At 43.8% G+C, this 20,776-nt stretch overlaps 1 protein-coding gene across 5 annotated transcripts in view; it reads left to right on the top strand.

The window, feature by feature from the left end:
* The first annotated feature begins 15,324 nt into the window (after positions 1 to 15,324).
* SEC24B (SEC24 homolog B, COPII coat complex component) overlaps positions 15,325 to 20,776 on the top strand; it is a 110,601-nt gene continuing 105,149 nt past the window's right edge. For 3 of the 5 annotated variants that reach the window (XM_053564641.1, XM_053564700.1, XM_053564869.1), the window contains exon 1: positions 15,327 to 15,664. In XM_053564641.1, the coding sequence (XP_053420616.1) occupies positions 15,547 to 15,664 (118 nt within the window). In that variant the 5' untranslated portion in view covers positions 15,327 to 15,546. Of the gene's footprint in view, positions 15,665 to 20,776 lie in introns of all 5 variants that reach the window. The other 2 variants (XR_008374903.1, XM_053564783.1) reach the window with 2 other exon arrangements.

Raw genomic sequence — 20,776 nt, forward strand, 5'->3', positions numbered from 1 at the left:
TCAAGTGATCCTCCCATCTCAGCCTCTCAAAGTGCTAGGATTACAGGCATAGTCATAGGCCAGAACTTGTCCCATGGCCCAAACAAGTGCAATCCAGCCACCTGTTGGGATGATGTGGTGACAAGTGCTACCAATCACTTTTCCTCTGCCACCACTTTCCCCTCACCATATTCCCACCTTAATGCTTTAATGTCAAAATGGAGATGATGCTTAATCTAAAATTTAAAATGAAAAGAATAGGACAATCTTATCAGAAAGAAGTAGATTTCTAATGTTGAAATTTTAGGTGTATGATGAGTGGGATTATAGACAGCAATGAATGTAGATAGAGAACTTCTTGTTCTCTCAAATGAGTCCATTGTGTAAACAGCTTTGCTTAGGTTGGTCTGTGGTGCTGAGATTGTTTGTTAAGTGTTACATGCTATGGAATGTGGAGTTGAAGGATTCCAGCAAAATTAAATAATACTGTATTTTAACTTCTTTAGTTCTGTATTGTCCTTATCTGTAATCCAATGCATAAAATTGTTCCCTTTTATCAGTGCCTAAAAACAAACTATTTTTTATTCATTTGGTTTTTATATTACTATGCATTCCTTTCAGATCAATTGCACGAATGTAAAACTTTTCATAAATCCCAGTCTTCCATCAAATCAAAGCACATCTATACATTGTCCACCAGATGGCGATGGAAATCCACTGACCTTGTAGATCAAGGAAGAGAAAATGAGTCAAGATGAAAGGGCTGGGCTTTCTGACCTGTCCTTAAAAATAATCATTAAGTAAAAGAAGACTGTTTTGTTTTGAAGCTTCAGATATTGGACTTTTTTAAATGTTTAGAAAGATATATTAATGACAAAGAATTAGGACTGGCACAGTGGTCCATGCCTGCAATCCTTGTAGTCTGGAGGCCAAGGTGGGAGGATGCCTTGAGCTCAGGAGTTCAAGACCAGCTGAACAAGAACTGATTTAGTAGAGATGTGTCTACTATCTTCTAAAAATACTATCTCTACTAAAGATAGAAAAAATTAGGTGGGCAAGGTAGCAGGCACCTGTAGTCCTAGCTACTCAAGAGGATGAGCAGGAGGATCGCCTGAGCCCAGGAGTTTGAGGTTGCTGTGAGCTAGGCTGATGCCAGGGCACTCTAGCCTGTGAAGCAGAGTTAGACTCTGTCTCAAAAAATAAAAACATATATATTTTTAGTAACTTAAAACTACTACAAAATCTAGTGTAATTAGATAACATCTTCTGATTCTTTTTAAACAAAAAAATGATACTGACCATCACTTCCTGAATAGGTTGCTAAAATACATTTTGTAAGTTCTTGTTTATCTATTCTTTGAAGCTATCTGGCTGGGGAAGGAATTGAAAGTGTCATTCCTCTGGCTCAGCACCTGTGGTTCAAGCGGCTAAGGCACCAGCCACATACACCTGAGCTGGAGGGTTCAAATCCAGCCGGGGCCCACCAAACAACAATGACGACTGCAACCAAAAAATAGCCGGGCATTGTGGCAGGCACCTGTAGTCTCAGCTACTTGGGAGGCAGAGGCAGGAGAATCGCCTGAGCCCAGGAGTTGGACATTGCTGTGAACTGTGATGCCAAGGCACTCTACCCAGGGTGACAGCTTGAGGCTTTGTCTCAAAAAAAAAAAAAAAGTGTCATTCCTCAATATGCTTGAAATGTCGTGTACTTCTCATGTCTAACTAAGGTATATAAGAGAAAATCCCGTTAATGGACATCATTAGCTACCAGAGACCTTTGTCCCTGGTTTCTGGAGTCTTTCAGGCAACCCTCTTTTCTTCCTCTGTGACTTCTATTTTTTCATGTACTCAAAAATTATTGAGATAATAATGTGTAATCTCAGGGGAGATTTTCAATCTCTGTGAGTTTCAGATGTCTCATCTGTAGAATTAAAATATCTCCTTTTTTGTGGAAATATTCACATACATAAAACAGTGCCCGGCACATGGTAAGTGCTCCAAAATGGGAACAGTTATTATTTTTATCTAAAACTTTTACTTGGTTTGGTGCCTGTAGCACAGTGGTTACAGGGCCAGCCACATACACTGAGGGTGGTGGGTTTGATCCCAGCCTGGGACAGCTAAACAACAATGACAACTGAAACAAAAAATAGCTGGGTGTTGTGGCAGGCGCCTGTAGTCCCAGCTATTTGGGTGGCTGAGGCAAGAGAATCACTTGAGCCTCACAGTTTGAGGTTGCTGTGAACTATAATGAGACCACAGCACTCCAGAACATGTGTCATAAGTCACCTAGATTTTGGGAAAAAAGAATAGCTTGTCCCAGACATGGCTTCTGGATTAAGTTTGTACAATCTGCAACTGAGGTGCCATGTGAAATAGTTTCTGTGGAGAGTCTCATTTGAAAATAACAGAACTAATTTTGTTTTGTTTTGTTTTGTTTTTTTGAGACAGAGTCTCAAGCTGTTGCCCTGGGTAAAAGTGCCATGGGGTCATAGCTCACAGCAACCTCAAACTCTTGGGCTTAAGTAATTCTCTTGCCTTAGCCTCCCAAGTAGTTGGAGCTACAGGTGCCCATCACAATGCCCAGATATTTTTTGGTTGTAGTTGTCATTGTTTGGCGGGTCCGGGCTGGATTCAAACCCGCCAGCTCCGGTGTATGTGGCTGGCACCTTAGCCCCTGAGCTACAGGCGCTGAGCCTATTCCTTTTAAATATAACCAAATAGAAAATGTTATTCCCCGGAAATTGTCCACAAGAAAACTTGTCATGCAGAAAACATTCAGGAGGAGAGAAATATACATTCCTGGGGATGCAGGAAGAGCGAGAGAGAGAGAACTGGAAGACTCTAGCTGTCCTGTGTGGATGGTCAGGAGATGTACAAGAAAAGCTTCTCACTTTTACACCAAGTGGGAAGAAAGTAGTGAACAAGGTGGAAGGAAAATGGTGTGAGAACAACATGAAAAGACTGAGGATTGAGAGAGGAGAATGTTAGCAATGGTCATGACGAGGGAACTTTGGAGAGAGCAGAGGTAGAGAGAGGAATTGTAGGAAGCTGCACTTTCTATTTTTCTGTGAAAGATCTCTGTATTACTCCTGAGAAAACTCATAATAGAGATCTACATTATTTATCAAAATTAGGCTCAGGGCCTGTAGTTCTACGGCTAGGGCGCCAGCCACATACAACAGAGCTGGCGGGTTCAAATCCAGCCTGCCAAACGATAATGACAACTACAACCAAAAAATAATAATAACCAAAAAATAGCCGGGCTTTGTGACAGGCACCTGTAGTCCCAGCTACTTGGGAAGGTGGGGCAAGAGAATCGCTTAAGCCCAAGAGTTTGAGGTTGCTGTCAGCTGTGACAGCACTCTACTGAGGGCAACATAGTGAGACTCTGTCTCAAAAAAAAAAAAGATAGGCTGGTGCACTGGCTCACACCTGTAATCCTAGCACTTGAGAGGCCAAGGTAGATGAACTACCTCAGCTCATGGGTTAGAGACCAGCCTGAGCTAGAGGGAGACCTCGTCTCTAAAAATAGCCAGGGGTTGTGGTGGGCACCCGTAGTCCCAAATACTTGGGAGGCTAAAGCAAGAGGATTGCTTGAGCCAAATGCCACAGCACTCTACTGAGGGGGGAGAAAGTGAGACTCTGTCTCAAAAAAAAAGATGATAAAAGATTCAAAAACAAATTCATAATAATAAATACATAGTTAAGTGACACAACACATTTAATAATGGGAACAATTCCGAAGAATAAACAGTGAATCATGCTGTTTACTGTGGACTGAATGTGTACCCCACCAAACTCATATGTTAAAGCCCTAACTCCTCACGTGATGGTATTGGAGATAAGGCCTTTAAGGAGGTAATTATAGTGAAATGAACTCATAAGGGGGTGGCGCCCTTACAAGAAGAGACACGAGAGAGCTTTCTCTTTCTTTCTTTTTTTTTTTTTAATTAAATCATAGCTGTGTACATTAATGCGATCATGGGGCACCACACACTGGTTTTATAGACTGTTTGACACATTTTCATCACACTGGTTAATATAGCCTTCCTGGCATTTTCTTAGTTATTGTGTTAAGACATTTATATTCTACATTTATTAAGTTTCACGTGTACCCTTGTACAAGGCACCGCAGGTGTGATCCCACCAATCACCCTCCCTCCGCTAATCCTCCCCTCTCCCTCCCGTTCCCTATCCCTCTTCCCCCTATTCTTAGGTTATAACTGGGTTATAGCTTTCATGTGAAAGCCATAAATTAGCTTCATAGTAGGGCTGAGTACATTGGATACTTTTTATTCCATTCTTGAGATACTTTACTAAGAAGAATATGTTCCAGCTCCATCCATGTAAACATGAAAGAGGTAAAGTCTCCATCTTTCTTTAAGGCTGCATAATATTCCATGGTGTACATATACCACAATTTATTAATCCATTTGTGGATCAACGGTCACTTGGGCATTTTCCATGACTTAGCAATTATGAATTGGGCTGCAATAAACATTCTGGTACAAACATTTTTGTTATAATGTGATTTTTGGTCTTCTGGATATATACCTAGTAAAGGAATTACAGGATTGAATGGCAGATCTATTTTTAGATCTCTAAGTGTTCTCCAAACATCTTTCCAAAAGAAATGTATTAATTTGCATTCCCACCAGCAGTGCAGAGGTGTTCCCTTTTCTCCACATCCACGCCAACATCTCTGGTCTTGGGATTTTGTGATATGAGCTAATCTTACTGAAGTTAGATGATATCTCAATGTAGTTTTGATTTGCATTTCCCCGATGATTAAAGATAATGAGCATTTTTCTATATGTCTGTAGGCCATGTGCCTATCTTCTTCAGAGAAGATTCTCTTCAAGTCCCTTGCCCAGCCTGACATGGGATCGCTTGTTCTTTTCTTGCTTATACGTTTGAGTTCTCTGTGGATTCTTGTTATTAAACCTTTGTCAGAAATATAACCTGCAAATATCTTCTCCCATTCTGATGGCTGTCTGCTTGTTTTACTTACTGTGTTCTTGGCTGTGCAGAAGTTTTTTAGTTTCATCAGGTCCCAGTAGTGTATTTTTGAAGCTGCTTCAATTGCCCGGGGGGTCCTCCTCATAAAATACTCGCCCAGACCAATTTCTTCAAGGGTTTTCCCTGCACTGTCTTCTAGTATTTTTATAGGTGCATGTCTTAAGTTTAAATCTTTTATCCAGTGAGAATCAATCTTAGTTAATGGTGAAAGGTGTGAGTCCAGTTTCAGTCTTCCACAGGTTGTCAGCCAGTTCACCCAGCACCATTTGTTAAATAGGGAATCTTTTCCCCACTGAATGTTATTAAATTGGCTTGTCAAAGACCAAATAACATTAAGTAGCTGGGTTAATCTCTTGGTTTTCTATTCTGTTCCAGACATCTACCTCTCTGTTTTTGTGCCAGTACCATGCTGTTTTGATCACTATTGATTTATATTATAGTCTGAGGTCCAGTAGCATGATTCCTCCTGCTTTGTTTTTATTTCTGAGTAATGTCTTGGCTATTCGAGGTTTTTTCTGATTCCATATAAAACGAAGTATTATTTTTTCAAGATCTTTAATGTATGACAGTGGACCTTTAATAGGGATTGCATTAAAATTGTATATTGCTTTGGGTAGTATGGACATTTTAACAATGTTGATTCTTCCCAGCCATGAGCATGGTATGTTTTTCCATTTGTTAATATTTTCAGCTATTTCTTTTCTTAGAGTTTCATAGTTCTCTTTATAGAGATCTTTCATGTCCTTTGTTAGATAAACTCCCAAATATTTCATCTTCTTTGGCACTACTGTGAATGGAATAGAGTCCTTAACTGTTTTTTCAGCTTGACTATTGCTGGTATATATAAAGGCTACCGATTTATGGATGTTGATTTTGTAACCTGAGACACTGCTGTATTGCTTGATCACTTCTAAGAGTTTTGTAGTAGAATCCATGGTGTTTTCCAGATATACAATCATATTATCTGCGAAGAGCGAAAGTTTGATCTCTTCTGACCCTATATGGATACCCTTGATCGCCTTTTCTTCCCTAATTGCGAAGGCTAAAACTTCCATTACAATGTTAAAGAGCAGTGGAGACAATGGGCAGCCTTGTCTGGTTCCTGATCTGAGTGGGAATTATGTCAGTCTAACTCCATTCAATACGATATTGGCTGTGGGTTTGCTGTAGATGGCCTCTATCAGTTTAAGAAATGTCTCTTCTATACCAATTTTCTTAAGTGTTCTGATCATAAGGGATGCTGGATATTATCAAAAGCTTTTTATGCATCAATTGAGATAATCATATGGTCTTTGTGTTTTAATTTGTTTATGTGCTGAATTATACTTATAGATTTACGTATATTGAACCAGCCTTGAGACCCTGGGATAAAACCAACTTGGTCATGATGTTTGATGTGTTGCTGTATTCTGTTTGTTAGGATCTTATTGAATATTTTTGCATCTATATTCATTAGTGATATTGGTCTATAATTTTCTTTTCTTGTTGGGTCTTTTCCTGGTTTGGGGATCAGGGTGATGTTTGCTTCATAGAACGGGTAGGGTAGTCTTCCTTCTTTTTCCACATTTTGGAACAGGTTGAGTAATATAGGTACTAGTTCCTCCTTAAAGGATTGGTAGAATTCTGATGTGAAGCCATCTGGTCCTGGGTTTTTCTTCTTAGGGAGGTTTTGTATGGCTGATGCTATGTCAGAACTTGATATTGGCCTGTTCAACATTTCCACTTGATTGTGGCTATGTCTTGGAAGGTGACGTGCTTCCCAGTATTGGTCAATTTCCTTCAGATTTTCATATTTCTAAGAATGAAGTTTCTTGTAATATTCATTAAGGATTTTTTGAATTTCTGAGGAGGCTTTTGTTATTTCGTCTTTGTCGTTTCTGATTGATGAGATTAGAGATTTTACTCTTTTTTTTCCTGGGTAGGTTAGCCAAAGGTTTATCTATTTATTGACCTTTTCAAAAAAACAACTTTTGGATTTATGGATCTGTTGTATAATTCTTTTTTTTCAGTTTCATTTAATTCTGCTCTAATTTTGGTTATTTCTTTTCTTCTACTGGGTTTGGGGTTGAAATGTTCTTCCTTCTCCAGTTGCTTGAGATGTCCCATTAAGTTGTTAACTTCCTCTCTTTCCGTTCTCTTGAGGAAGACTTGCAGTGCTATAAATTTCCCTCTTAGGACTGCCTTTGCAGTATCCCATAGGTTCTGATAATTCGTGTCTTCATTGTCATTTTGTTCCAAAAATTTGGCGATTTCCTTCTTAATCTCATCTCTGACCCAGCTATCATTCAGCATGTTATTTAACTTCCATGTTTTTGTATGAGTATGCAGGTTCCTGTTGTTACTAAGTTCAACTTTTATTCCATGGTGGTCTGAGAAGATGCAAGGAATAATTTCTATTCCTTTAAATTTACTGAGGTTAGACTTGTGACCTAAGATGTGATCGATTTTGCAGTATGTTCCATGGGCTGATGAGAAGTATGTGTATTCAGTTTGTTGGGATGAAATGTTCTGTAGATGTCTGCTAAATCCAAATGTTGGATGGTTAGGTTTAAATCTAAAATTTCTTTGCTCAGCTTCTTATTGGAGAATCTATCCAACGTGGCCAAAGGAGTGTTGCAATCTCCGACTATTATGGAACTGGAGGAAATCAAGTTGCTCATGTCTGTTAGAGCTTCTCTTATAAATTGAGCTGCATTCTGGTTGGGTGCATAAATATTAATAATTGAAATCTCATCATATTGAGTATTACCCTTAATAAATATGAAGTGACCATTCTTATCCTTCCATACTTTTGTTGGTATAAAGCCTGTTGTGTCTGCAAACAAAATTGCAACACCTGCTTTTTTCTGATTACCATTTGCCTGAAATATGGATGACGATCCTTTTGCCCTGAGTCTATATTTATCTTTTAAGGTAAGATGCGACTCTTGTATGCAGCAAATATCTGGCCTCAGTTTTTGTGTCCAGTCAGGCTAACCTATGCCTCTTTAGAGGACAGTTTAAGCCATTCACATTAATAGAGAATATCGATAAGTCTGGTAAAATTTTGGGTGTCAAGTTTTTCAAAAGCCCAGTGGACATTTTTAATCCTCCAGCAGGGGGAGGTGCGGCCTGACAACCTTGGGCACTTGATGGAGGCTGCGGGGTGTTCACTCAGTTCCAGCCCCGCCCCTGATTGATGTTACTGACAGAACAGAACAGAACAACTTTGCGAGAATTTGTTTCTGTCCCTGCTAAATTCCCCTGCAGAAGATAAGCTGTTTTGAGTTCCCAGAGCCTGCGCCTCAGGCCCTGTCTTTGCTCCGGCAGGTTTGTATTCAGTTAGCTGTCAGTTCTAGCCTCCTGCCTTCCTTTGTCTATAGACTGACGATCCCCTGAGGGCAGGGTGCGTCTTAGGCTCAGTAAAGCGGTCCTCTGGGTCAGCCCTGCCCTGGGAATTTCCCGGCACATGCGTTTTCTAGTTCCCGCCCTCCACCCAGGCTGGTACCACCTCAGGCAAACCCTTTACTCATGGGGCCTGTGTTTCCATCCCAGATCTGTTCCCCGGTGGTTGCCACCTGAGAAGATGCCTGGCCTCCTCTGGTTGCCACCTGAGTAGATGTCTGGCCTCCTCTGGTTGCCCAGGGAGACAGGGGGTGTAGCTTTGTAATATCCAGGAGGGAGCCCTATTGTTGCCAAAAACGGCTGCTGCTCTGAGCCTCAGGGTGCCACCGCTGTGGTGTGGTTCCCTCTCCGGTGTGGTTCCCTCACAGCCGACCGATGTCTCCTCACTCCCGTGGCACAGAATCAGCACTGACCAGCTGCAGTCTAGGCCCTATCTACACCCCTTGAGAAATCACCCAAGAATCTGCACTCCTGGGGGACAGGTCTCCCGACCTCAGAGTGAGTGTGGAGTGGAGTGCTGGAAGCTCAGAATTGCAGGTAGAGAATATATACAGTTTTATACATTTTTATGTCTGGCAAGAGAACGCTGTGGCACCCTAGCAGGGGGGTAGGTCCAGTTTTTAGAGGTTCTCTCCCATGGAGTGTAGTGGTAGGACCTTTGAACCCTGCTCATTTGTTTGTGGGGCACTCCGAGCCATTCTCATGGGGGAGGGGACTCCCGTCCACTTGGCGATGGATTTTGTACCTTTTGTTTGTATCCTTGGGGTCACAGTTCACCTCAGTGGGATTGATGTGCGTTCTTCAACCTTCTCTCTTGGTGCAGCTCTAATCCACCAGGTTACTTGCTAAATTTCTGTCCTTTAACTCCCCTTCGGAGCCTCTGTGGAAAGCTGGCTTCAGTCAGCCATCTTGCTCCGCCCCCCGAGCTTTCTCTTTCTAACTCCCCGAAATGAGAAGGTGGCCAGGCCATCTGCAAGCCAGGAAGAACACTGAAGGAGATAAGGAAATTTCACCCTGTAATAGTCTCCTTGGTATAAAGAATATTTTGAATTGGGGCGGCGCCTGTGGCTCAGTCGGTAGGGCGCCGGCCCCATATACCGAGGGTGGCGGGATCAGACCCGGTCCCAGCCAAAACTGCAACCAAAAAATAGCCGGGCGTTGTGGCGGGCGCCTGTAGTCCCAGCTACTCGGGAGGCTGAGGCAAGAGAATCGCTTGGGCCCAGGAGTTGGAGGTTGCTGTGAGCTGTGTGAGGCCACGGCACCCTACGAGGGCCATAAAAGTGAGACTCTGTCTCTACAAAAAAAAAAAAAAAAAAAGAATATTTTGAATTAAAGGCCATTTCTGATCATAGAAAGCATTGGAAGAGGCCTTTCCTCTACATAGAACTTAACTAACCTGATTAAGAATCAAAAGAGTCGGGGCGGTGCCTGTGGCTCAGTGGGTAGGGCGCCGGCCCCATATACCGAGAGTGGCGGGTTCAAACCCAGCCCCGGCCAAACTGCAACCAGAAAGTAGCCGGGTGTTGTGGCGGGCGCCTGTAGTCCCAGCTACTCGGGAGGCTGAGGCAAGAGAATCGCCTAAGCCCAGGAGTTGGAGGTTGCTGTGAGCTGTGTGACACCACAGCACTCTACCCAGGGCCATAGGATGAGACTCTTGTCTCTACAAAAAAAAAAAAAAAAAAAAAAAGGAATCAAAAGAGTCCACCAACTTCCTTTTCTGAATACTAACAGACCTCCTGCCAAATCACTTAAAACACAATACCTGGCCAGGCACGCTGGCTCATGCCTGTAATTCCAGCACTTGGGAGGCTGAGGTGGGTGGACTGCCTAAGCTCACCAGTTAGAGACCAGCCTGAGCAAGAGCAAGATCCTGTCTCTAAAAATAGCTGGGCATTGTGGCAGGTTCCTATAGTCCCAGGTACTTGGGAGGCTGAGGCAAGAGAATCACTTAAGCTTAAGAGTTTGAGGTTGCTGTGAGCTGTGACTGTACAGCACTCTACCGAGGGCAGCAAAGTGAGACTCTGTCTAAAAGAAAATAATAATGATGATTAAAAAATTATAAAAATTTAAAACACAATACCTGTCAGGTTAATTTACAAATCAATCTGTTTCCCCCATCTACACATCCTCCCTAGCAACCGCTTGCTGCATCTATACTTTCCACATTCTCCCCATCTCCCTTCTAAAAGGCATCTATAAAGGTCTCTGACCATAACTAAGACATTGGGTCATTCTTGTGGTTCCCCCTATCGGCATAGTATTTAGAAATAAACCTTTCTCTTACTAATCTTCAGTAATTATAAGTTGATCTTTCAATGAACTAACCAAGAGAAAAGGGTGGTTTTCACTATGATCCCAACCAAACTGGCACTCTGATTCCAGACTTACAGCCTCCAGAATAGTGGGAAAATAAATTTCTGTTGTTTAAGTCAGCTGGCTTATGCAATTTTGTTATGTCAGCCCAAGCAGACTAATTCTTTTCTGTACAACCAACAATGATCAGTAAGAAGAAAAGTAATTGACAACTGAATGCACTACTGAATATGTGGCAAGAGGATCAGCCACCCATTAACCCATTAGGATATGATTCAAGCATTTAAGAGAGTACTGTTGCTATAGAAAGGCAGGGAAATGCCAGGCATATTTTAATTTGCACAACATCAATGTGTGTGGTAGTAGGTGTGAATATTCAGGAGGTGCTAAGAAGTGCCCTTAGGATCAAGGAGGGGCATTTCTTTCCTTAATGAACCTAAGTAAATGAAAAGATGACCTTTGAAATCTTGCTACTCAAAGTGTGGTCCATGGACCAGCAGCATCAGCAGCACCTACATCACCTGTGACCTTGTTAAAATGCAGATTCTTAGGCCATCTCAACCCTACCCACTAAGAATCTGCATTTTGCTAAGATCCTCAAGAGATTCACATATACATTAAAGTCTGAGAGGTGCCACTTCATAACTTGGCAAAAAGGAGAAGAGTAAGTATGGTCTAAAACTTTAAAGGACTGGCTCATTGTTTTCCTTGTTAGAAATGCATATATGGCTTACCCTGGACTTGTGAATATGGGGACTGAATATGGAGCCTTTCAAACCTAACCTGTACCTATGGAAGAAAGTTTCTACAGTTCTTTTTTTTTTTTTTTTTTGAGACGGAGTTTCACTATGTAGCCCTCGGGAGAGTGCTATGGCCTCACAGCTCACAGCAACGGCAAACTCTTGGGCTTAAGCAATTCTCTTGCCTTAGTCTCCCAAGTAGCTGGGATTATAGGTGCCCACCAAAATGCCCAGCTATTTTTTGGTTGCAGTTGTCATTGTTGTTTAGCAGGCCTGGGCCCAGCTGGAACCTGCCAGCCTCAGAGTATGTGGCCGGTGCCCTACTCACTGAGCTACGTGGAGTTTTCCTCTTTCTTGCTCAGGCTGGTCTTGAACTCCTGAGCTCAAAGGATCTGCCTACCTCCCCTCCCAGAGTTCTAGGATTATTGGTATGAGCCACTCAGCCCAGCTTAGTGTGCATTTTTAATCCTTCCATTTTCTAATTTACTTGTCTTTCCTATACTTAGTCTGCCAACTGATAGTAATTGCTGCACTCAATGTACCTATATTAACAGCATTTCTTTCTCCAGCTTTCTGAGTCATTGCTTCTAAACTGCTGTAGGCTAGGTAAGTGGATAACAGCAAAAATCACAGCATGTCTAAAATAACAGCCAAATACTCCACGTTAAGAACTTGAGAGAATTTCCTGTAAGTGTATGCACTTTTTTGCAGAGATTGACTATGTGGTAATTACTTGCCTGATAATTCTATCCTTCTTCTTTTTTTCTTTTTTTAGAATCTTAGTTGTGTCTTAGACAGTTGTGACTTACATGAGAATAAAATGACATCAACATATAATCAAATAATATGAAGGTCAGGGCGGTGCCTGTAGCTCAGTGGGTAGGGTGCTGGCCACACACACCCAAGCTGGTGGTTCGAACCTGGCCTGGACCAGCTAAATAACAATGACAACTGCAACAAAAAAATAGCCAGGCCTTATGGTGGGCACCTTAGCCCCGGTTACTTTGGAGGCTGAGGCAAAAGAATCGCTTAAGCCCAAGAATTTGAGGTTGCTGTGAGCTGTGACACCAGGGCATTCTACCCAGGGCAAGAGCTTGAGACTATCTCAAAATACTAATACTATCACTAATAATAATAATAATAATAATAATATGAAGGTCAGTGAAATTGAGAGAGGATAGCTGAGAAGGGTGAGGTCTAGAAGAACAGGTCTTCTCAAGGAGACCACAAGGATGCACATGCACACAAGTCCTCTCCATGGTGACTCAGCTCTTGGGAATTTGTAAACTTAACTTCCTGAAACTTGGAAATTTCCAAGTTCTGTGAAATCCTATAGTTCTGTAGGGGTGGGAATAGCATCATATCATCTGCGAAGAGTGAAAGTTTGATCTCTTCTGACCATATGTGGATACCCTTGATTGCCTTTTCTTCCCTAATTGCAATGGCTAAAACTTCCATTACAACGTTAAAGAGCAATGGAGACAATGGGCAATCTTGCTTGATTCCTGATCTAAGTGGAAATGATTTCAATTTAACTCCATTCAATATGATAATCTCCTTCAGGGGATGATCAAAGTCCTTCCCCCACCTGCTATTTCTCAAATTCCTTCAGCTTAAAATATTCAATATGCTAAGGTGGCATATTTTGGGTTAGCAGGTCCTGAATACCATCATAAACTGGCTAGAAAACATTCTATGGCAAATTAATGAACAAGTGGAAGAGGTTTGGGGGCTAAAGATTATAAGTAAGATGTATTACACATTGAAATATAGGGTCCCAATCTTCCTTTTAAGGATACTCCCCTTAAGAGGCAGGGTTCACCTTCACTCCATATATCTCTGGTTACAATGGGCTTCTTATACCCAGGAGAATACATTCCAGGGTCAGAACTCCAATTACCTAGCTATTCCCTTACCCACATAATTGTAGCCCTTAAAACAAATTGAAAAAACTCCAGGGAAGCACTGGAACTTGTAATGTGTAATCCCTTTGATGGAGCAGAGTGTGATCTTGTGCTCATTGTGGGGCTTAGGTTTCTGCAGAGAAGGTAGAAATGCAGTGGGAAAGGGCATGCCCCTTTGTGTGTATTGAGTATAATGCAGTTGAAATTCCTGGCATTCAAAAGTATAAATCTAACTTCTAACATCCTATTTGTAGTTCATTTAGAGCATTAAGATGAGAGAGGATACCTGAGAATGACAAGGTCTAGGAGAACAAGTCTTCTCAAGGAGACCACAAGGATGCACCCAGGGTCCTCTCCAGGGTGACTCAGCTCTTGGGAATTTGTAAACTTAACTTGGAAATTTCCACTTGTGTGAAATCCTGTACTTCTGTGGGGGCTGGAATAGCACCTCCCGCTTGATTCAAACTGGCTAATGAGAAAGGTACCTGTGGGTCGGAACTTTTTCAATGGAGATAAAAAGGGAAAGACCAAGCCAGTTGGGGAGTATGGCCATTTGGAATTCTATGCCATAAGCTCCTGGCCAGTGAATGAAGCCCTTTCTCTTATAAACATGGTGTTTGGGTGCTCCTTCTCTTTGTTGCACCTCGTCTTCCTGCAACAAAGGTATCAAGTATCATTAATTTACAGCAACAACTAAAGGGAAGCTTAGCATTACTAGGATTACAATGCACTTTATGCTTTGCATTATCTTTCCGTAAATTGGACTTCTCATTGCACCAGAAATATCATCTTGTTATCCAGTTCCAGCCTCCGTCTGAGATGGGAGCACAGGCCACAGGGAGCAATTTCATTTTCAATATGAATGATGGCATACTCATCACTGGATGATTCCAAGATGGCAAAACGACTTGGGTAATGTAGTATAGGGCTTGCCAGATAGTTATGCTGGGACAGACTAGACGGATTGATTCAAAGATGTCACTAATGTAGACTAAACAGTCTGAGTTCTTATGGATGCCCCAACTTCTCCGAACACCAACAGAATGTTGCCAAGAAAAGAGAAGATAAAGTTTGCCTTCCGGGACAGTAGGGCACAGGCTCCATATACCCGGGGTGGCAGGTTCGCCCCGGCCAAAACTGCAACAAAAAAAACAGCCGGGCGTGGGCGGCACCTGTGAATCTGTGGGTAGGGTGTCGGCCACATATGCCGAGGGTGACGGGTTCAAACCCAGCCCTGGCCAAACTGCAACAAAAAAATAGCCAGCCATTGCGGCAGACGCCTGTAGTCCCAGCTACTCCGGAGGCTGAGGCAAGAGAATCGCCTAAGCCCAAGAGCTGGAGTTTGCTGTGAGCTATGGGCGACAAAGTGAGACTCCGTCTCAAAAAAAAAAAGTTTATCTTGCGGCATGCCCTTATTCCAATTCCCCCTTTCTCTTCTCTAGATACTTTGTCAGTTGGAAAAGTTTTGAATAATGCAATTCTTATCGATATTCTTGTTTATCATAGAAAAATGTTTCCTCTTTCTTTGTGGAGGAATCATCCACTCCAAAAGACTAGGAGCTTGGACGTCCTATTTCCTTTGGAGTTTGGAGGGCGGGGGGAAAGAGCAGAGATAAAGTATAAAAAACCAACTCCAAGATTTCTTCCTCTTCGGAGGAAGGGTGGGTGGGTCAATTGGTTCTGGCGTTGCCCAGGGCCCCAGACATCAACCTGTGGATCTTAAATCCCCTTCCAGTAATGCCAGGCCCGAAGCGGCCGTCCCAGCCTCCGGCCGAGATGGGAGCAGGCGACAGGGTGCGAGGCTCAGCCCTGCTGCCTCGGCCTCGCCTGGGCGGAATCAGCCCTCGCGGGCGGGCTTTACCGCCGCGGTACCCGGGGCCGCCTCGGGCCTGCCCGCCCGGCTCCCGGCCTGCAGAGGGCGCTGCGGCTGCGACGGCGCGAGGCCAGCGCGTACCGGGCACGACCTGCGGTGGGAGTCCCGCGGTGCGGGGCAAGGTCGGGCGGGCCAGAATCCCCGCGCCCGCGGCGGCCGAGCGATAGCGCGGGGCTCCGCGGTGGAGCGTGAGCACCCCAGCTGCGGCCCGGAGTGACTCCCTCGGTGACGCCGGGCGCGTTCCTTCCTCTTCCTCTCGCCTCTCCGGCCCCGCCTTTCCTTCCCTCCGCCCACCTCCCCGAAGCGGAGCCGCGTCGCCAGCAGCGCCGTCATGTCGGCCCCCGCTGGGTCCCCTCACCCGGCCGCCAGCGCCCGGATCCCGCCCAAGTTCAGCGGAGCGGCAGCACCCGCGGGCCCGGGCCTGGGCCCAGCGCCGCAGCAGCAGAACGGTGAGCCGGGCGGCCCTGGCGGAGCGCGGGGCCTAGCGCCGGCTGGGCGGCCTGTGCGGCCAGATCGGGGCGGGGCGGGCCGGGCCGGGAGGGGAGCCGGGGCCAGCGACTGTCCCGGGTTCGGGGTCTGGGCGCGGTGCGGAGGCCCCGGGCCCGGGGCTGGCCGCGGGAGGAAGGGCAGGGAATGAGCTGTGCGGGACGCGGGGGAGGGGTGCCCCTGGCGTGGGGGCCGGGGCCGGCCTGGGGAAGCTGGGGCCAGAGTTGTTTATGTAATGTGACCCCAGGCCGGACACCGCGGGGGCCGAGTAGGGGCAGTTGGAATGAAGGGGCTCACGCACCTGGTAATCCCTGTTCCCAGGCTGCCGCTCGCGCGAGTTGCCCCGAGCGACCCCTCCTCTGAGGGAGCAGACAGGAAGCCGAGGCCGCCGAGTGCGTGGTCTGGGAAAGGCTGGTGCAGCCGTCCGGCAGGGTGGATTGTACCCTTCTTGCATGAGGAAAAAATTGCTTTGATTTCTGAGGCCCAGCGGGCATGCTGCCTGGAAGAGAACTTAAGTTTGCGCTCAAGTTTGTAGACAAAGGGGTGTAAATATGCTACATAAGTGTAACTGTAACCCTGACCCAGTTCGGCCTCAAGATCTGTCATTGCTGCCGCTGCCGCTAAGACATTTGGAGTTTGCGTGTAGTGTTTGAAAGGGAGCAGGTGTCAAACGGATTTAAACGAATATCTTCAGATCTGAAGTGTTTTTCCTCGCTCCACTTTCAGAAATTGAAAAAACGTGCCAGAGTTGGCCCTACTTTGAGGCAAGGCCTTCATTCAGGCAGCAGCCAAGGCAACGTGAAAGCCTGCATGTTAAGATCGGAGGCTTTTAGTATGCAGGAGTTTCAGTTGAAAAATGATATCCATTCCCTAATCTTGAGATTTGCAATGTTCATGAATAGAAGTGGGGGCGGTGGGGGGGGGGGGCGGTGAGGGGACTCTCTTTCTAGGCCTGATAGTATTTCAGATAAGAACCTTAGAAAGTAATTGACTGAATTAAACAACAAAACAGTACAGTCTGTCCCACGTTGTTAGAACAGAACTATGCTAGTACTCTTCAAGTATTGACCTATTATATCTAATTTGCTAATGAAAATTTCCTGAACTTTATAAATCAGTTTAGCCAACATCTTGAGTTTAACAACTGATGCTCTTCCAAAACGTTCATCGTTTATCCTGAGAATCAGGTTGAATTTTCTCATAATCAAAAGTGATGGTTTATCCTTAACGGATCAGCCATACTTGTCAATATTATCTACTCTACTTTTTTACTTACAGCAGTCATTGATTACTATAATGGTTTTGAATGTGAATGGTGTTGGTGTTGTACACCTTTCCTGAACTTACATAATAACAGTTGTGAGCAGTTTTTGTTTTTGTAACTTTAATATAAATTTTTGTTTCGAAAACAGCTTTGTGTTTGAAGGAACTGGAACATAATTTTATAGTAGTTCCCAAGTCTTTTAGAACATTGTAGACCTGTGTTTATGTGATTCAAGGGTTGTGTCCTTCCTTGGTTTTCTATGTGTTATCATCTTAGCAATTTTTGAAGTGGCAAATACTTATTTTAGCCTTATTAATTTTGTGAACACTCAAGAATGCCAGGATATTTACATAGCCAAATATGATCAGGTTGTGAAATCTGTAAGAACAAATCGATATTTTGATGCCAAATCTAGATGATACTTCATTTCCCCCATTTATAATCATTATCTTTCTTTAATGTTGCAATAATCATTTCAACATTTGTCTTATTCTAACCACTTGGATACTCAAGTTTAGAGTAGTAGAAAAGACAGAATCCCTACCTTTATTCTAACTTTACCTGTATTTTGAATTGGTTGTGGCTGGCCTTGAGAGATTTGACTGGTTGTTGGGGTGGGAGGGAAGAGCTATCTCTAGGCAGAGGTTACAGCATGAACAAAAAGCCTGGGAATGTGAAAGGGGAAGGCCTGTTTCAAAACCAAGCAGTTGAGAGGGTGCTGGGTCATAGGGAAACCCAAGACACTGAAGCTGAAAGAATGGTTGAAAGGCACCAGGCCTTCAATGTCTCACTAAGAAATTAGGGCAGCACCTGTGGCTCAGTGAGTAAGGGCACTGGCTCCATATACGGAGAGCGGCGGGTTCAAACCTGGCTCTGGCCGAACTGCAACAAAAAAATAGCCCAGTGTTGTGGTGGGTGCCTGTGGTCCCAGCTACTTGGGAGGCTGAGGCAAGAGAATCGCCTGAGCACAAGAGCTGGAGGTTGCTATGAGCTGTGATGCTACGGCACTCTACCGAGGGCAACAAAGTGAAACTGTGTCTCAAGTAAAAAAAAAGAAAGAAAGAAATTTGGGAATTAAAAATAAAGAATAGGTACCCTGCCAGATTTAGCAGCTTAAAAGAAAAAGAAGAAGAAGAAGAAAAAAAAAAAAAAAAGAATAGGGTCCGGTTTTTTAGTTTTGTGTAAGGGATTAGTTTAGAGAAACTATCATCTGTTTTTGTTTTTTTTGCTAATCTTAAATCATTTTTGCTACACGGGATCATTTTTAGATAAATTTAAACAGTTATTTGGGTTTCCGATTTATTCTTGAGTTCTACGTAAACTAGTTTGCTTTTTAATATGTCTCTGTGGAATTCCAGACATGGTGAAAAAGAAGTAGATCAGAAATATAAGTATATAACATCACAGAAGACAGAATTGTAGAATAGAAATGTTATATAGAGATCACTTAATTCAGTGGTGTGTTGTAATATGAAGTATATTTGGTCTTTGTCCTGGGCTCCTGTCAGAGCTCCTAAAACCCTTAGGATTTCCTGGAGTGTCATTTGTTACTCATAATGAGCACCTTTTTGCTCACACTTGAGTTTATGCTGATTAGGTAAGTTGGGGTGGGATCCCCTAGATAGCCTTGGGTTGTGGCAAGTAAGACCAAGAGATTACAGAGTTGGAGCTTGCAGTTCTTACCTGCCATCCTCTGGGTGAGTGATGGAGGAGGCCAGGGAGGAGATTAAGCTCGATTAAGCTTTGTAAGAACTCATGTTGAAGGATACAGGTTGATGAGCTGCTGGATTTCTGGACACGTACAGGTGCAGGGAGGGCAGTATCACTCTCCCCAGCACTTTGCACTGTGTATTTCCTTCATTTGCCTATCGTTTGCATCCTTTGTAATATCCTTTATTTTAATTTTTTTTTTTTTGAGACAAAAGTCACACTATGTTGCCCTCAGTAGAGTGCTGTGGTGTCACTGCTCACAGCAACCTCAAACCCTTGGGCTTCAGCCATTCTCTTGCCTCAGCTTCCTAAGTAGTTGGGACTACAGGCCCCCGCCACAATGCCTGGCTATTTTTTGATGCAGTTGCCTTTGTTTAGCTGGCCCAGGCCGCGTTTGAACCCGCCAGGATGGGTGTGTCTGGTGCAGTAACCACTGTGCTATAGGCGCCGAGCCAGTCATATCCTTCTTTTTTTTTTTTTTAATTTTTTTTTTTTTTTTTAGAGACATAGTCTCACTTTGTCGCCCTTGGTAGAGTGCCGTGGCATGACAGCTCATAGCAACCTCCAGCTCTTGGCTTAGGCGATTCTCTTGCTTCAGCCTCCTGAGTAGCTGGGAGTACAGGCGCCTGCCACAATGCCCAGCAATTTTTTGGTTGCAGTTTGACCTGGGTCCGGGTTTGAACCTGCCATCCTGGGTATATGGGGTGGACGTTCTACTCACTGAGCCACAGGCACTGCCCAGTAATATTCTTTATAATCAGTAAGCATGTTTCCCTGAGGTCTTTGAGCTGTCCTTGCAAATTAATCAAACACAAGGAGGGGGTAGTGGGAACCCCATTAAAACAGTTTGTAGTTTTTTTGTCAGTTAGGTGACAACCTACTACTAGTGCTTGGTATCTGAAGTTGGGGGGGCAGTCTTGTGGGGTTGAGTCTCTAACTGTGGGATGTGACTCTGACTTAAGATGGATGGTATCAGAATTGAATTGAATCAGAGGATATCCAGTTGGTGTCCCACACTGGAGAAATGCTTGGTGTGGGAACCCTCCTCCCCATAATCTGGTCACAGAAGGGGTCAGTGCAGAGAGAAGAAGGGTAGAAAGATAAAAGTATGTTTTTTTTTTCCTTTTGCAAATGGTTAGCAAAATTTTTTTTTTTTGAGACTTACTATGTCGCCATCAGTTAGAGTGCTATGGCATCACAGCTCACAGCAACCTCAAACTCATGGACTCAAGAGATTCTTCTGCCTCAGCCTCCTGAGCAGCCGGGACCATAGGCGCCTGCCACAGCCACCGGCTGTTTTCAGTTGTAGTTGTCATTGTTGTTTAGCAGACCCGAGCCGGGCTCGAACTGCCAGCCTCGTTGTATGTGGCCAGTGCCCTGCTCACTGAGCTATGGGTGCCAAGCCTGTTTAGCAAATTATTTTAAAAACAGATTTGTTTTTTCAAAGGAAATTGTGTATAAAGCAGGCTTTGATAGAGAAATCAGAAAAAAGCAAAGCAGTTAGGTTAAAATAGACAGAGGTCCGGTTGTTTTTGAAACACAGTGTGAAAAACACCTAATTCAGTTCATTAATTTTACAGATTAAATCAAGATTCAGAAAAGTTAAGTGGGTACATTTTTCTCCTATTCCAATGCAAGCTTTTTGAGGGTAATGGGTTTTTTGTTGTTGTTATTGTTGAGACATAGTTTCACTATGTCACCTTCCGTAGAGTGCTGTGGCGTCACAGCTCATAGCAACCTCAAGCTCTTGGTCTCAGGCGGTTCTCTTGCCTCAGCCTCCCGAATAGCTGGGACTACAGATGCCTCCCACACACCTGGCTATTTTTTTTAATTGCAGGTTGGCCGGGGCTGGGTTTGAACCTGCCACCCTTGGTATATGGGGCTGGTACCCTACTCGCTGAGCCACAGATGCTGCCCAGTAATGGGTTTTTCTTAAACGTTTATTAAATGAAGTCCAGTTTGCTTCTCCTAATTCCAAGTCCAATCTCTTTTTAACACATGATAAGAAATTTCTTTTTCAAAAATTTGACATTGTTTGAGAAGGGTACAGAATAAGTAGAAAACTAAGTCTTCAATAATCAATTATTACTTGTTTTCTTGT

This window comes from Nycticebus coucang, chromosome 1 (genome assembly GCF_027406575.1).
Source record: "Nycticebus coucang isolate mNycCou1 chromosome 1, mNycCou1.pri, whole genome shotgun sequence".
Classification (NCBI taxonomy): domain Eukaryota; kingdom Metazoa; phylum Chordata; class Mammalia; order Primates; family Lorisidae; genus Nycticebus; species Nycticebus coucang.